At 37.2% G+C, this 17971-nt stretch overlaps 1 protein-coding gene across 1 annotated transcript in view; it reads left to right on the forward strand.

Moving 5' to 3' along the window:
- Positions 1–15835, forward strand: part of wdr21 (WD repeat domain 21) — a 39968-nt gene extending 24133 nt beyond the window's left edge. Inside the window, exons 4-14 of the mRNA XM_028822345.2 lie at positions 1686–1843; positions 5565–5647; positions 5762–5864; positions 6708–6851; positions 6937–6986; positions 8942–9021; positions 9821–9913; positions 10008–10105; positions 10864–11040; positions 12045–12159; positions 15233–15835. Coding sequence (XP_028678178.1) covers positions 1686–1843; positions 5565–5647; positions 5762–5864; positions 6708–6851; positions 6937–6986; positions 8942–9021; positions 9821–9913; positions 10008–10105; positions 10864–11040; positions 12045–12159; positions 15233–15441 — 1310 coding nt within the window. The 3' untranslated portion in view covers positions 15442–15835. The remainder of the gene's footprint in view (positions 1–1685; positions 1844–5564; positions 5648–5761; positions 5865–6707; positions 6852–6936; positions 6987–8941; positions 9022–9820; positions 9914–10007; positions 10106–10863; positions 11041–12044; positions 12160–15232) is intronic.
- Positions 15836–17971: the final 2136 nt, after the last annotated feature.

Consider the following 17971-nt stretch of genomic DNA (forward strand, 5'->3'; position numbering starts at 1 on the left):
TCAGGATCAAACCGGGGACTCTTGATTACATGTCAGCAAATCTTACCACTACACCATGGAAACTGTTGTCTTATCTTTGAACCTTTTGTGAAAGTTTTTATTTGATCTTTGGACTTCAGGCTTCACACATTATATAGTTTATGCCAACATTTTGTCATTTACTACTAAAATAAGAAAAACGTTTCTGGTTTAACAATGTGTTTACACAGATTATTGTAGAAACGGAACACACATGAAATGCATGTGTTCCAAATAACAATCTATTATTTCCACTCTAAAACTCTAGTACTTCACTCCCAGATAATCAAGGCATGAGCTGGGAGAACTTTGTGCACATTCTGCAGCGGTGGGGGGATGGAATAGTAGGCTGCTTGCTGCTTGTCTTGATTGGCACATTTACAAGACAAAAGACGGAGAGGTGCAATGGGATTTAAGGTGGGCCAGATTTACGAGTTTTTTCATAGGCTCCGGTCATTCTATTGTTATGTAGCCCGAAACTATATAGATATAATATTAAAAGATGATACCCCTCCCATAGTGATACAGCGGCAAGCAATCACATAAGAGAAAATAACTTAGCTTTCTTTAATGACGATTTTCGCGTTATTACAAACGAAGGAAGCCATAGCAAGACTCTTTTACCGAGGTGAGAGCTTGATGTATACAGTCTGCCATTTTCGTCACTGCGCTGGAAAGATTTTCAGGATTGGATGATGTAATCTTCCGTCCTTCCGCCGGCTTCAAAGGTGTTTCGGGCAACGTTCCAAGGCTTTATATTCTTTCTCCATGTGCAGGCCCTTACTTAGGTAAATCATGCCATTCCAGACAAGGCAAAGAGAGGATTCAATTTCATGCACACAGAAATAGTACAATGCCCATTTTCGTAGTTGTCCCTTTCGTGTCTTCTAATGCTTGCCTAGCAGTTCTAAATGATGACCCCTTGTGTGCTAAATCTGGCCTTTAGCTGTACATGTGAGAAAGAAGCAGATTTATAAAATGTTTTTTGTACAGAGCACAGTAACATATTAAACATATAAACTTATGTTCTGATTACAGTAGCACAATTGAAAAAATGTTTTATAAAATAAAGACACAGAGGAGAATTAGACTTCTTTATAAAGCAGCATTAAATGAACCCTGATCATCTTAACACGGCAAGAATGATTCAGGATAGTAAGAAAAATATAACTGAAGGCTGGAAGTAGAATTATTACCAAAGTACTAATGAAAGCTTTTCTGTGTCCTTAGTACCAGTGCCCCTTTCACTCTGTCACCTCATCTCAGAATAATCACAATAGCACGTTGACAACAGTGGGTCAACCCACATCATACAAACCATTTACTCCATTATTGTTTTGGGACTGGAAAACAAGATAATTTTCAAATCTGATAAATCTGAGGAAGTGTAAATTGGAAAACAGACCAGATACACACAGCCTTCTTCAGCCCAGGCAAGTCAGCCTCAATCCAGCGTCACATGCAAGTGCTTTATAAAGATGAGAAAAAAACTGACTAAGACTGAAGAATCAAGGTATATGGTATAGCAGAGAAACTAGATTAACTAGAAATTGTTTGTATTGTAATTTTAATCACATTTTAAAGCACAATCATTTGTTAGACTTTATATCGTAACAGTGTTTAAACTAGAAAATAAAAGTCATTCACTTTTGTAATTTTTCCTTCAGATCTGCCAGGATTTTACTTTGACCCAGAGAAAAATCGTTATTTTCGGCTTCTTCCAGGCCACAACAACTGCAATCCTCTGACTCGAGAGAAGATTTTACAGAAAGAGCAGGAGAGTCAGAGGGTTTTACTTTTGCGTCAGGAAGATAACCTTAGAAAGGTAGAAAAAATAATGTTTATGTGAAAGAGACTTGATTGTATTCTTTATGTTTAATGTACTGCACAAACAGGAGCATCCACTTTACAGCTTGTGATTTTTCTGTTTGTTTCAAACTTTTGAATGCCTTTCTAGCAACAGAAGACATTTGTATGTTTAAATAACTTGAATGTGCCTAAGCAAAATTTTATCATTGTGCAAAACACATTTGTGCACATGTGAGATGCATGTCTGTCTTATTACAGGCAGAGCTAGAGGTAGGACAGCATCTTTTTGGTCGGAACTTTTTTAATGTACAGTGTATGCCATACAATATAGACAAACCTGGTTGCTATTGAATTATAGAAGGTATTTTTAAGTTGTTTAAGCAGTATATACGGTATTGTAGATTTTTAATTCATTGAGGATTTTCTTTTTATTTCCAGTAGAACAAAGATACTACTACATATTAGTACTGTAGTTTGGTTTGATTACTGGGTCCTACTTAGGGGTTTTAAATATGAGGAGGATATGGAATTACTTATCTAGTTGCACATAATATTTAATTGCAAACTAGAGACTCCTTTTCTGATTTTTAACATCAACATGGTCTCGTCATTTTGAATTAGATAATGTGAGATTAGATCTTTAAAATAAACAAAGTTGATATTTAGTTGAGTTTTACTAGCAGATTACAAGTTCTTTTGAATTGTGTTCCTGTTCATTTATAAAAGCACCTTCTTTCTGTCCCCATCTGTAGAACCACTGCTTTACTCCAAGTGTTCTGGCAGAATCCTTCTTTATTTCACAAATAAAAAATAGGCAAAATTAATTTTTGAATCTGTTTTGTAATTTGTACTACATTTGAATGTAACAAATTTGAGCAAAGTTAAAATGTATTTGTTTTAATAAAACAATTTGTTTATTTAAAAAAGTGAACATAAATAAAAAAATCTTTCTTCTACCAATTATTTTAATGTTAAGTAAGAAAGGATTTAGCTAGGGTACACAATAGCATTCAAACAAGACTGATGTGTGTCCATACTGTACATTTTAAAATCACAAGGAGCATTAATGTGTTTTACTCTTTCCATCATACACTGCAACAAGCATACCTTTGATAGTTCTAATTAAGACAGTGTGTAAATGAATTACAGTTTTGCAATATGTTAAACAATGATACATAGATACAGTATTAAATTCCAAAATGGTTATTTTAGTTGGTGTAATAGCCAGAATTTAGTGTTCGCTGCATTCTTCACAAATTAGTTTTAGTTACAGTTGGTTTTTTTTAAACATAAATTAAGAATTTCAACCATTTGTTCAATGCAAAATATTTATGTGCAAAATGTAAAATATTTCTTCTCCTGGGGCCTCATGTATAACGGCGTGCGTAGAATTTGCACAATAACATGGCGTACGGTCAAAAGCTGAAATGTTCGTACACACAAAAAAATCCAGATGCATAAATCTGTGCATTCGCCAACTTCCACGTTCTTCCGCTACATAAATCCCAGTCCGCGTGAAAAGTAACGCACGTGCACGCACCTGCTGTCCCGCCCCAACTCCTCCCAGAATTATGCCTCTTTGAATATGCAAATCAATATAAATAGCCCTTAAGCTCAGCCTTCTGTGAAAAGACAATGGGAAAAGCACGGGGGAAAATAGAAGAATTTCAGCGAATACCAATTGGAGGCAAGGAAAAACATACTATTTATTGGTTTAAACAGTATATAATCAACAAAAGGAAGTTGATCGAGTGACATAGAGTGTCGAAGAAACTTGAAAGCTCAAGTTCACAAAGTTGCACAGTGCCTGAAATAAAAAAGAAGTGGTCAGTTATCAAAGTCGCTGTGAAAAGGCGAGTCGTTGCCCACCGTCTGAGTGTCATATCAAAGCTTATTAGGGTACAGAGAAAAAAAATAGGCACACAGTGGGATAAAAGCACGAAATGTCAACTTTAATCTCGAAATTTCCACTTTAATCACATAGTTTATTTTGTCATTAAAGTAGAACATCATAAACTTTAATCTTAAAATTGTTTAATTTACTAGTTTCTCAAATCCCATCTTAACTAAAGTAGCACATTACATGCTTTGCTTTGTATTTGATCTTCTATGTGCTCTATGTATGTGAATCACAATGTGTTTCTTAAACGGGCTTTCTCTTCCTCCGACAGGACACAGAATCCATTACATTCGTGATATTACAGCTCTCTGAATAATTAAAAAACTGAGATGTATACTTGATATCATTTTCATGATGACAGGAGTTAAAGCATGTTATTAAACATAGGAACACAGTAGCGCAGTGATTGTTCATGCCTCACGCAAGATGCTTGCTGCTCCGTGCGCGACCTTCAATGAAATAATTTATTACAGCAGTACTGTCTCTGTCAAACGTACTAACCCTCAATTCCTGTCCTTACTTTTCTTTCTCCAAATACCCAATCGCCACACAATCAGCTCTGTAATAGACATTAAGATATTAAGATATCTGTAAGCTTAGATCACAGATTCTTCAAAACTTTTAAGGAACATCGAAATATCTTCATAGTACATGTTTAATTACTCTATCCATCTATCCTTCCAGTGTCGCCCCAGCAAGAATACAGCGCGAGGCAGGAACAATCCGTGAACGGAGCGCTGGCTCCTCGCTAGCGCTGCGGCACCGTGTCCTCACGTGTTTAATTATTAACACTGTAGATTATTTAAATGATGTTAACATTTTATCTGTATAATATAATAAACATATTTTCCTGCATTTCATCTTAAAAATTATATTGTCATTATATGTAAATACGCACTTTATAAAGTGGCTCAGGTTGTGCAATATTATAACTGTATCGCAAGTTTACAGTGAGGTAATTGTACTTATCAGTACAAAGCATTCTACAAGGAGCACTTGATGGACTGATTGAGTGCGTTTGTAGTTCTTGGGATGAAACTGTTTCTGAACCGCGAGGAAAGACTCTGAAGCGTTTGTCGTATGAGAGCAGTTCAATAGACAGCATGGCTGAGGCAGCGTGTGCTTGATGTTGTATACCAATAATCTCTTTCCAATCATCTGCTGTAGAGCGGTGATTCCACAGTCAGATACAGTGATATAAATACGAGTGGTGCAGTGAAATTAATATGGAAAAACATGATCCGCTGTGGCAACCCCTAATGGGAGCAGCTGAAAAAAGAAGAAGAAGATGGTGCAGTGAGAGCAACAACGCTAAAGCAGCTATGGTATTTAGAATAGTCTCACCATTCTGTGAACCATTATATTGTTACAGGTTAATTGCAATCCGATGCATTAAACTAATAAACAATATGCAGTTAATTTCAGTGTATTTATAAAGCCGCGTCAGGGATGTGGATCTTAAAAAGAAAGGGAAAACACACTGAAACAGTAGCACTGCTTTGACGCTGGGTGCCTCCAGTTTGCAAAACCGAGCAGAGAACTTGCATTTGCCAGGGTTGGAGCTACCTTGACAATGTGCGTGGCTTTACGCCAAGTTTAGGTTTTATAGATCGCGATTTGAGCGTGGAAACGGGCTTACACGACATTTTTGTGCATACGCACCGTTTATACATGAGGCCCCTGGTGTTTATACATAGGTTACTAATTCATCTTATTAGTGTTAAAGTAAAACACAGTGAATGGAGGGAAAAAAAAGAGTAAAACTGCATATTGCTTCAAGTTCTTGTTTAAAATAATATATTTATTTCAGTTTTATGTTTTTCTCATCTCTTCCTAGAATTCTGCCAGAACAGGACTAAACTGCACCTTACTTTTGCAGAAGAGGCAATTTGGTATCATTAGAGAGACAACATATTGTAGGTATGGAGCCTCTTGAGCTAAAGCAATACCATTAAATGTGTTTTATTTATGCTTCCTAAATTGTAGTGAAATGAATATTTACAGTATAGGAAAGGTGTTCATTTTTTTTTTAAGGCTGATCCATGAAGTGAAAGTTTGCGGTATGAGGAGGCACAAGCTAGATGTACAGAGTTCTGATTCTAACAACCCCAACACTGACAATTTTAAACTTATCGTGGTGAGTGTAACTAACTGAATTGTAATATGTGACTATTTTCAATAACATTGTTTGTCACTGTATTCAAAAACAATTATCCTTATGCTTTTTAATTATTGTTGATAATGCTTAAAAGTCCAATGTAATTTACTATGCCCACTGCACTTATTAAATAGTGATCTCCTATTAGCTCAAGTGACCTACTGTTTTCCAGACAAACATATGTCTTTTCTCAGTGCATCTCACAATGACTACCCACCTGAGTGCTGAAACAAAATTCCCATTTTACATTGCCCCACAACCAATATTTAAAAAAACTGACTTCTTCCATCTCAACATTGCTTGATTACCTCTAACATTAGATGTCAGTGAATTCAGGTTCATTTTGAGTACTTATGTGATATTTGTTTTAAAACTTAACATTTTCTTTTCCTTTCTCAACAATAACACGTCATGCTTTTATTCTTAGTTGTGTTTTTGAATTTCTGACAAAACACACATACATACTATGGTCAGTTGCAAGCTTTGGGCAGTAATCACACATTAATGTGCGATATAGTGAACTCTATGATATCTTCAAAATGCATTAAACTACAACTGTAGTTCCTTTCTTTATGAGTTAATAGCATGCATTCTGAGTGCCTTGTTAACAGTGTAGTGTACATGGCCTACAAGGAACACGTACGGAGCATGGAGGAAGTGGAGGATTATGTCACTAAGCTGGTCTGGGAAGAAGGTCTGTAGGTTAGAGTCTAGTCAGTGCTGTTCATCTAGTTTATCACTGTAACCCTCACCAGATAAATGTGGTGGCCTTTCAACTGCTAATAACAGACATTACCATTATGTGTTTTGCTCTCGTTACAGGCTGATTCTGCTTGTGAACGTGTGTTTACTGTGAATGACGTGGAACACAGTGGATGCAAGTATGGCATTATGAATTTTAGAGGCTGCTCGGGAGGCTCTCTGTCTGTAGAAATGTGTGATAACCTCTATTTTACTAATCGAAAGGTAATATATTTTGAGTTTTAGTATTCATTTCTGCTTTCTGTGCTGGATATGAAAATCTCTTTTTAAGTTCTTGTCAATGTTTTAGGTGAACTCCATTTGTTGGGCTTCGGTCACTCATCCAGATTCCCACGTTTTGTATCCTTTGTGTTTAATTCTATAAACCTTTGTGTTCTTTTTCAGGCTTTTTCACTGTTCAGACACTGTTAAGTTATTTAACTAGATACAAATTACCCAAATATCATGCTAGCAAAATAACTGCCAAAACAAATACAATTGAAGGTAATATTTGATCATTACATTTGTGGTTAAAGTATAAGTGTAAAATTACTCCATATTGCTAGAAATAATTACATGAAAATTATCACTTATTTGGAAATATAATCTCAGTTGCTGCACATGTATCTAATTTAAGACATGCTACATTTGCTTATCATTTTATTTTCCTATGAAGACTGTAATTTGACATTTTTGTAGTAGTGACTCTTGTCCTAGCCCACACTGAATTAATTGGGTGACTGCTGGTTTACAGTACTTTTAGTAAGGGAGCGTGTCTAACAGGAAGTGCTAGATGGACCAGGTTTTATGGTTGGGAAGTGCATCATGGAAAGATCATTAAGCTTACAGTGCCACCTCAAAGCTTAATGGTAGCAAAATAATCAAATCAACCACACAAATCAATAACAATACGAATATTTTTTCATTTACTTTTTTAATGAAAGAATATCAGTATTCAAATCCTAAAACAAGTTCTGATGGGATACCTGAGATAAGTCAACAGAGATGAATGACTTTCTGTGGCCTGGCAGTTATGTTCTCCAGATGCTGTAGGAGCGGTTTGGAGGTAGATGTTTACAGACGGTAGCTATTCAGAAGTTCAAATGTTGTGCAGATAAGCAACTGTGGTCCTCCGGAGTGTTCAAGGTCCAGCCTGCTTGGGTGTTTTTTGTAACACTTTTTTGTAACTTTAGAATGCAATTCTTTTGATACAATAAACCAGTTGGTGTCTCACTTGTTTTGATTTTCCTTTTCTGGTCTTTATTTAAAACTAAAGCTGTCCCTGCCTTTCTCTGAATATGGTTGCAGTTCATTAAAAAGCATGCTTGTCCTTGTAATCTTTTTATGTGTATGTCAATCATATGTAAAGTGCCTAAATTTGTACACTTTTCATGTTCATATATGAAGTACAGTAATGGTTAAAATCATCCATCCATCCATCTGCCAACCCGCTGAATCTAACCACAGGGTCACGGGGGTCCGCTAGAGCCAATCCCAGTCAACACAGGGCGCAAGGCAGGGACCAATCCTGGGCAGGGTGCCAACCCACCGCAGGACACACACACACATACCCACACACCCCAAGCACACACTAGGGACAATTTAGAATCGCCATTCCACCTAACCTGCATGTCTTTGGACCGTGGGAGGAAACCGGCGGACACGGGGAGAACATGCAAACTCCACGCAGGGAGGACCCAGGAAGCGAACCCGGGTCTCCTTACTGCGAGGCACTTTAACTGTGCCACCCTGGTTAAAATCAAATATTCCTTTTTTATCCTTCCAGTAAGTTTTTTCTATTTTGGTCATAGTATTTTGTTTGTCATGAGTACTAATCTCCTTGAATGCTGATTTTTGTGTAACGTTGGTTAAGCTCATTGTCACAGGAAACACCTTTCAGAACAGTTTGCCACCTCTGTATCCATTTTTTGATCGTAAATTATTGGAAGCTTTCAAATATTCACAGGCTAATCACCACGTAGCTGTCTGGGTATTAACCAGAATGTGCTGCAGCCTCTTGGAATGTTTGAGACCATATGGTTACATATATGATGTGACCTTACCAGCCCCTGTACACTAACCAAATAAACTTATTTGTATAATTATTAAGTTAGCCATTAGGCCTGATCTTTCTGTTTCTGCTTTTTTACATTATAAAATTTAGATTTGTTTTCAGTGATTATCCAGGCAAGCTTAACTTAAACACATGTCAGAACTGTGACCTCTACTTGTCTGTTGCATTTGGTCTGCTTTACAAAAACATCTATGTAAACTGTATTCTGCTCTACAGCTTTATTTCTTAACTGACTACTAAGACTTTGTCTTGTTGGGATTGCAGACACCCCTGGCTGTGTCAGTCTTCTTCCAGCATCCTTATTTAGCAACTCAAACCCAGGTAATAGTTTTTAACTACAGTAAATTTTATTATTAAGTATGTAGTCCTTGAAATGTGATTATGACTTGCTGGTCTAATGCTTTTTAAAAAGATTTCTTAAATGGCATGCAAGAAAAAAAGCAGATTTTACGCTTTGGTTGAGATTATTAGTTTCAGTGCCCCAGACAAATTATTTTTTATTGAGGTACATTTCCATGTAATGTTATTCTAGCTGCAGGTGAGCATTTCATGTCCAGACAAACTCATTCCACTGATTATTGCATAAAGTCAGGCAGAACTGAAGAACTGCAGTTTTTCAAATTTTCAAGCCTGTTTTCAAAATGATGATCTGCAAATGCTAATGTTTTATTAAGCACTGAAATGGACTCAAGATTTACAATTACTGGCATACAAAACTTGATATATGATAACCTATATTCCTTCAACAAACAAACCTGTAATGTATAGTGTATGCCATAGGTAATTTTAGTGTTCAGCATAATGTACATGTATTTAAACAAATGCAGCTAGTTTTCTTTTTATCTTATTTTGCGTGCTGCAGCTATCAAAGCAAAATTGTATGCAGTAAGTACTGCTTTAAAATCCAAAACCTTTATTCTAAGTGCCAAAACTAGAAGTCTTATGCCAATCAAAAGCTTGATTTTAGTCCGCATGGAAACACATACTGTAGACCTGGTTTATTATAAAAAAGCACTTTTCTACTTTTTTTTGTCCTTTATTTATTGAGCAATAGATTCTTCATTAACGTGTGGACCAATACAACAGCCGTTTCTCTTTTTGTCTTCTCTGTTTGTCACAGACCAGCCAGGTATGCTTTGCAGTTTTAAAATTTCTACTGCTTGGTCTTGTGCCTGGTGCCTGAATCCTCAAGCTGACAAAAATTTTAGTACCGGTGAGTCATTTCTGCCTTACTATATAAAGCAGTTTAAGCTTTTTGGATTTGGCCAATTTTTAAGTTTTTATTGGTTAATGGGTTGCTTTTTCAGGCTTATCACGACGTGTTATTGTGACGGATGCTGTCACAGGACGGAGACAGACTTATGGTATTAGCAGTGATGTGCTGGCACAGCAGTTCACTTTGCGGGTAAGCATAAACAAAAGGCAAATAGAAAGGACAGGATTCACTGAGTACTTAAACTGATGGGATGTTGCATACAGATGCTTGTTTAAGAACTGATATTGTCCAAAGCAACTTTTCCTGCATTACTGATTGACTAAACGATGGGTTTCGATTTATGCCACATTTACAATATGGGCCTGTACTTTATACGAGTACCTCCATCAAGGTGGTGACACGGATGCTTGTGTGGCTGTTCCCCGTTTGTTACATGTAAAGATATTTGAGCAATTTGTTTCTTTCCCTCTCCATCTGCTCAATGCTACATTCTTTCTTAATCTCCTCCAGTATTTTCCAACCCATTCAAAATTCACATTTTCTACTTTTAACATAACTAGATGGAATAAATGATACTTGCAGATTTCAAAATGTTCTCAAAACTATGGTCTTGAATTACTAATGCAGTGTTGCCTTTTCGTTGCAACTCTAGGAAGAAGCTTTAATTCTGGGCTTCCTATGTTGACAGCCAACTCCATAATTGTGTTGTGGTGCCTTTGCAAAAGTGCCTGATCTCTGAACTCTGTCACTGTTTAGCAATTGAGACATAATTTATAAGCATTGCTGTATTAAAGATCTTCACTTGGTTACTAGTCATCTTCTGAATCTGTATTCATATTTGGATGTAAATTTAACATGACTAAAGGACTAAGTTGTAACAATTGCCGGCTTTTTGTTACATTTTTGAAGTACTTGGATGTGAATTTCTTTTAATTTCTGTTTTCTAGGCTCCAGTTTTGTACAATGGTTGTCGCTCTGGAGAGATATTCAGCATTGACCTTCGGCAGAGGACACGGCGAGGTCAAAGTTGGAAAGGAGTGCGGTTCTACCAGGACTCAGCCATCACATCTGTCCGTATTCTTCAAGATGAGAATTACCTTGTTGCAGCTGACATGCTTGGAAAGGTAACATGCCATCATTATTATCTTGCAAAATTTGAACAAGCCATCCTACACACAGTAACTTAACTACACGTTTTGTGACTAATTCCTTTAGACTTTTATGAGTTAATAACAAAAGTTCAAGAACGTAATATTTGCCATTTTTGTATTTTAGGGAAGATGGCAGAAAGCTCTTAATGTACTTTTCTTGTGTAAGTTAAGGGAAAAAACGCACAGCTTAGTAACGTTTTTTTGGTTTTTTTTTTTTCCCTTTTCAGGACACTTACAAATGTTTCATTCCTCACACTACAGCTTAAGTTGCTTTTACAGTAATGTTCACCTGCAAAGTCCTCTGCTTCCCTCAGTGTGTCAGTTTTCCTGTTGCAATCTTATCATTTAAAACAATTATTAAAAATAAGCAGTTTAATAACCCTTGTAGTTAAGAGCTATAATATTTTCTTGTGTTAAATTGGGTAATGAAAAATGTGGAAGACTCTATTATATTACACATCGAAAGATAAAGCAGTTATTAAAGAGATTTGCAAATCTGTTCAAATTTATAAATTTCGGCCAGCTATTGCAACAACCTTTCAGTTCTCAATATTTGACTCAACACATTTACATGCAAAATAATTCTATGAATAAAAGATGGAAATGAAACTTGAAAAGAGCTGTTAGCTTGTTTAGAGCACCAATGAAACAAGACTGTCTCTAGGCAGCAAAACTGAACTTAAAAAAGAAAGGAACTGACTTGAAGGGACTCATTGACAAGAGTGAAGGATGACTGTATGGAGAGTGTGTGATTCGAGTGTAATTTGAAAATAATTTATAAAACATATTTCCTTCCACATGTGTAAAGTTTTACTAGGTAACAAATTCATCCCAGAGTCTGCACATGAGCAGACAGCATGAAGAGACTGATGTTCAATTCAGGGTTTGTTGTTGTCTTGCACCACTGCTTCTGGGATAGATTTCGGGTTTGGAATAAATAAGCAGGTTTGAGGATGATACTTGACTTTTTTTTATAGATTAGATTATGGGACATCAGGATGGCTAAATCAGTGCGGCAGTATGTGGGACATCATAATGAACACGCTTACCTTCCTCTGCATCTAAATGAACAAGAGGGACTGCTGCTAGCTGGTGAGTCTAAAAATGTGGCATTACGTACTTTGCTTTACTAAAGCTCAAAATTAATTGTTTTCTGAAGACAGAATGTTATCAGCCATTTGTAGCTGATATGTATATTCAACATTAAGTAATGTATCAAACTTTCATTTTGAATCCCATAGCCTTCTTCAGAAATATCTCGTTTTTCTAGGGATGCTCCGATCAGGTTTTTTTTAACAACGATACAGAATGCCAATTTCTCTTTATGCCTTTAAAAACATTTTACACCAAGCTCCTGTATAACCAGATGCTTAGAAACCTTTAGTGTTATCTTTGGTATTTTTATAATTAATTTATAGGCCACAAGTGTTAGCTGTTAATTTTTTATAAACAAAATGAAATTGTGTAGACTTGTTGTTTAGTAACCATAAAAATACTACAGTAAATCAAATTGCATTAAAAAACATACTATATCTAATAAAATATGTATAAAAATATTTATTCATTATTCCAATCTTCTCTTGTTCTTTGGTAAAGCATGCCTTGACTAACTTCTCATTGTTTACACTACAGGAAGTGCTGGCTCAACTACCATAATACCTCGCGTAAAGGAGCACTGCAACTAAACTACCATAGAGCTTAGAAAAGCAGGGTCTGAAAAAAAGTCATTTTTTGTGATCAGCCAATTTACTGATTGAGTCCTTTGTAGTGAAAATCAGCAGATTTAGATTGGAGCATCGCTAAGTTTTAGTTTAGCTAAACCCCTAATGAGAAATAACGATCCATGTTTGTCAGCAGTATGCTCTGACTTAGATTTCTTAAATAATTTATAATTATTGTCATTCTCTCGGGCAGTTTGTTTGTCCACTTCCTCTGGTGAGCTATTACTACTTTGCTTAATGATGCCATGCTTTTGTAAAGGTTAACATCATTGCTTGTGGTTGTTCCCTTGGTAGAGCAGTCTCTTTTCCTCTTAGTATGTGCCCAAGTTATTTCACTGTAGAATGAATTGTGTTTAAAAGGTTTCAATCAGTGCCTATATATTCTGAATCCACTATATATACCAGAGACAACAAATGTTTTAATATTGTATAATGCTTTTATAAGCCATGTTGTGCTGTTGTGTTTATTTAAATATAAATCTTATCTTGCTTGGCCAGAATTTAATTTTGTCAGGCATATTTCTTTAAATACTGCTGTGAAAAACTACATTTTCCTTATAGAAAAAGTGTATTTTCAGTTTAAAATCTAAAACCATTTTAATTTTAAAGGTAAAACATATTTCATTCCCAATAATCTGGTAAACTCTCTTGCATTGTCAGAATCCACTTTTTGGTGAGTCAAAGGCCTTGTATTCATATTAGTGGACACAAGCTACTTTCATTGCAAGTCAAGTTGGGGAGCATGCACTGGTACAGTGTGTTGCTGCACCCACTACACAATGAAACAACTCGGATCCCGGTTTGCAACCCCCCAGGCAGACACGCGGTCCAATCCCACCCTCCGGAAATGACCCTCTATCTGCCGCAGCCAGGTGTTGCGTGGGCAACCCCATGGTCTGGTCCAGCCACTCAGGTTTCCAACAATGAGGCTCTTACGAGCCGGATCACCCACAGGGAAACACGCCACATGGCCGTAGTGCCGTAGCTGACGCTCCCTCACAATGCAGGTAATATGCCTCATTCGGGACTCCTTGAGCAACCACTCATTTGACACAAAGTCAAACCAACGGTACCCAAGGATTTTCCGGAGAGACACAGTACCAAAGGAGTCCACTTTTCGTCTCGGGTCATTGGATAGCGTCCAAGTCTCGCAACCATATAGCAAGACATGAAGCACCAGAACTCTAAAGACTTGGACCTTCGTCCTTTTCCATAGATATCAGGAGCGCCCCACACTCCTTTCCAGCGACCTCATGACCCCCCATGCTCTCCCAATCCGTCTACTAACTTCATAGAAAGAGTCACCAGAGACATAAATCTCACTGCCAAGGTAAGTAAACCTCTCGACGAAGGTTATCATTCTCTCCGCAAACAGACACACTGCTGATGGCTGTGCCTAAGAGGTCATTAAAGGCCTGGATCTTGGTTTTCATCCAGGACACTTGCACGCCCATACACTCAGACTCCTTGGTCAGTCTCTCGAGCGCCCCGATCAGAGTCTCTGTTGACTCCTCGAAGATCACAGCATCATCGGCAAAGTCAAGATCCATGAACCTTTCTTCACCAACAGATGCCCCACAGCCGCTGGACCCCACAACCTTCCCCAACACCCAGTCCATACAAGCATTGAACAGAGTAGGAGTAAGAACACACCCCTGACAAACCCCAGAATCAACTGGGGAAAAATGCAGAGGTTCTGCCCCCACTCTGCACAACGCTCACAGTACCAGTGTACAGGCCAGCCATGATATCCAGCAACCTCGAGGGGATCCCGCGAATCCTCAGGATGTCCCACAGGGCAGCTCGATCAACTAAGTCGAATGCTTTGCGAAAATCGACAAAGGCTCCAAAGAAGTTCTGCCGATATTCGCGTTTGAGCTCCATGAGAACCCTCAGTGCCAGGATGCGGTTGATGGTAGACTTCTTAGGCATAACACCAGACTGTTCCAGTCGCTGGTAGGTGAGCAAGTGATCACGGATCCTGTTGAGGACGACCTTAGCAAGGACCTTCCAGGATACATTTAAACAAACCTAGTTAATTTAGTATTGCCAAAGCACTTCACGGTTTTCTCATGGTTTGAATAAAAAAAACATGAGCAAAAGGAAGTAAATTTTAAATTGAATTCATTCATGCCCAGACTCAGAGTTCAATTTATTCATGAACTTAGTAACGATTATTATTTATAAACTCAAATAATGTTTTTTTTCTTTTTCTTTTATGTGTTAGCCAAACTGTGGGGATGAAGTACTTGGGAGATTTTTTTTTTTTTTTTTTTTAGCTGGGGAATTTGAGAAAAAAAAAAAAAAAGAACATTCAATGAGGGTTCTGGGACATAAGAAAGTCCATGGCCACAAATGACGTTTTTCTCCACTATGCATCTAACTTATCTGTGTGGAGTTTGAATATTGTATGTCACGCGCTCCCTATCTTCTTAATTTTTCAGTTGGTCAGGACTGCTACACACGACTGTGGAGTCTGGCAGATGGACATTTACTACGGACCATACCCTCCCCTCATCCAGCAAGTAAAGACTCATTGCCTAGTGTGGTGTTTTCTTCAAAACTTGGTGGAAAAAGTGGTCTTCCTGGTCTTTTAATGGCTGTCAGCCAGGACTTGTACTATTATTCATACAACTCAGATTATCAGGAATAGTTCTGGGTTAATGAATAGTAACGGTATCTGCTGGGTGCAGATTCTGTTTTTATTTATCTTTTTTTAAACTATGTCATAAGTAAGAGAAACAAAACTGTAAAATACTTGTAGTGAGTATAGAAAATAGTAAACGATAAATACTCTGTACTTGCTTTGACAGCCATGTTGTAGACAAGTAGACACAAGTGTCAGCCAGCCCTTGGTGTGATTTTACTGGATTAAAGAGATGAGTGAGGTTGCTTTTTTATTTGTAAAGTTTTGATCACTGATAATGTACAGTCTAAAAATGTACTTTTCATATTTTTGAAATTGTAATAAGTATGTATTTATTTTTTACAATAAATTTAAAATCTATTTATGTAAGTACACATTAAAATCTGTGTTTTGCAATTCATAGATTCTTCCCTAAGAGTGTATTTTATTTAATAAATACTATGCCTGATATTTAAATAATGAATAATATTAAACTAGTAGCTGCTAATGTAAAACTTGGCTTTGAATGAGAATTAATCGCATTTGTGTTTGGCATATGGCAGTTATACGTACACCTCAACATAAGAAAGATGACCCTTTGAAAGGTCCATGTACAATTGCACACTGTAGGTCACATTTCTGATTGTATCACAAAGCTGTACAACCGTTTTCTATACCCGTTATCCTAAGGGCCAGTTAATAGTTCACACTCCGTACTCACATGCATCATGGCTGCCACACGATCCCAGTGTTCATTTGATGCCTCCTCTGAGCAGGTCCTCAAAAATTAATGCGACGCATGCGCATGTTGCAACACCAGCAAAAAATCGTGGGACACAGTATGTTCAAGTGGGAATGTGACATCAGAGTCTCTGTTTACTATCAGCATGTGATAGCAAGCCGCTTTGGAGATCCTACAGGGGCAATGTGCGCACTTTGGTGTTTGATGAATGGTTCGATGCGGTGAAGCAAATCATCAAACTTAAATGCTGACATACAGATGTATTTGTGGTGCTTTTCTTCATCTATTTCTCGCATAGGCAATACAGGCGTCAAATATTCCCCATCATAAGGATGCAATACATTTTAAAGGTCTCACATACCATCTTCTGTGCTATATTTTTTGTGTTTACACCTTTGCAACAACCTCAGAATGTATTTTAGCCACAGAGAAAAAAAAATAGGGATACAAGTGAAGAAAAAAGGTCTTGTGATTAAAGTGGAAAATTTGACTTTAATCTTAGTTTATTTTGTCCTTAAAGTAGAACGTCATAAATGTCATCTTAAAACCAACCCAGAAGTTAATCACAACGTGTTTCTGTGGGCTTCCTCCTGTACTGACAGCAGCGGCAGGCAGCGATTGCCACACAGAACACTTTAAATATATGACATTCCAATTCTCTGCACATTTAGAATCCTTAGATTTATACTTGATATCACTTTCATTATGAAATGTGTTAAAGCATGTATGTTACATTTTACAGATAAATCATTAAGTTCATTTAAATAAAGAATACTGTTAATAATTACATGTGGCACAGTGGCGGAGCAGTAGCGCTGCTGCCTTGCACTAGGGAGTCATGTCGCTGGTGTTCCTTGCTTGGAGTTTGCGTGTTTCCCTGGTGGGTTTCCACAATGTGCTCCGGTTTCCTTCCAAGGACATGCAGGTTTGGGGATTTGCTGATGCTAAAATGACGCCAGTATATGTGTGTGCTTGTGTTCACCTTGCAGTGAGCTGATGCCCGGTCCAGGGATTGTTTCTGCCTCATGCCCAATGCTAGCTGGAATGGGTGCTTCCCTGGATTGATGGATGTAATCATTGAACATCCATCCTTTTCAGAGATATTTTGGCAAGTTGTTCTGGGAATTTAATGGATGCTTCCGGCAATTCACAACACAGCGTAGCTGAACGTTGTTTTCTAACCATGTACTCAAGTTTTATTTGTGTATCAAACTTTCCATTTAGGATAAGTTCTTGAAGTGCTACGATCTGAGACTAAACCTTTCTTGATGAAGTAATTATTTCAGGTCTTGTCCATAATATTTATACCACTGATTAAAGATAGTGGACTGTAATTAGACAAAAGTGCCATAACTCAGGTGGGCTTTAAACAACACTCAATCTAGCAGAAATTTCTCTTTGTCACTGTTGAATAATCTTTGCCCCTATCAAAACTACAAAATCATCAAAAGTGTAAAGATCTTCTTGATCATTAAGAAGGTAAGAAACAAAAAGATTGTCTTGATTACCCAACTCCTTGATAAATAAAGATTTGTTGTCTCACAATATGTTTTCATTGTTCCAAATTGTGCAAGAGGGTTCTTGTGTAAATGCAATCTTCCATGAATCAGGAGCTTGTTTGTGAAAACTGGAAAGTATGATTGGGAGTTTACTAGATTTGAAATTACTGGATGGCAAGAGGTTAAAGCCACCAGAATGATCAAATACCAAACTTGGGATCCAATACCAGGGAGTGTCTGCACTGGATATAAATTTCATAATCCAATTTTTTGAACACATGATTGTCTGTAAATGTTTTGCATTAAGACCACCATC

Source organism: Erpetoichthys calabaricus, chromosome 16 (assembly GCF_900747795.2).
Source record: "Erpetoichthys calabaricus chromosome 16, fErpCal1.3, whole genome shotgun sequence".
NCBI lineage: Eukaryota > Metazoa > Chordata > Cladistia > Polypteriformes > Polypteridae > Erpetoichthys > Erpetoichthys calabaricus.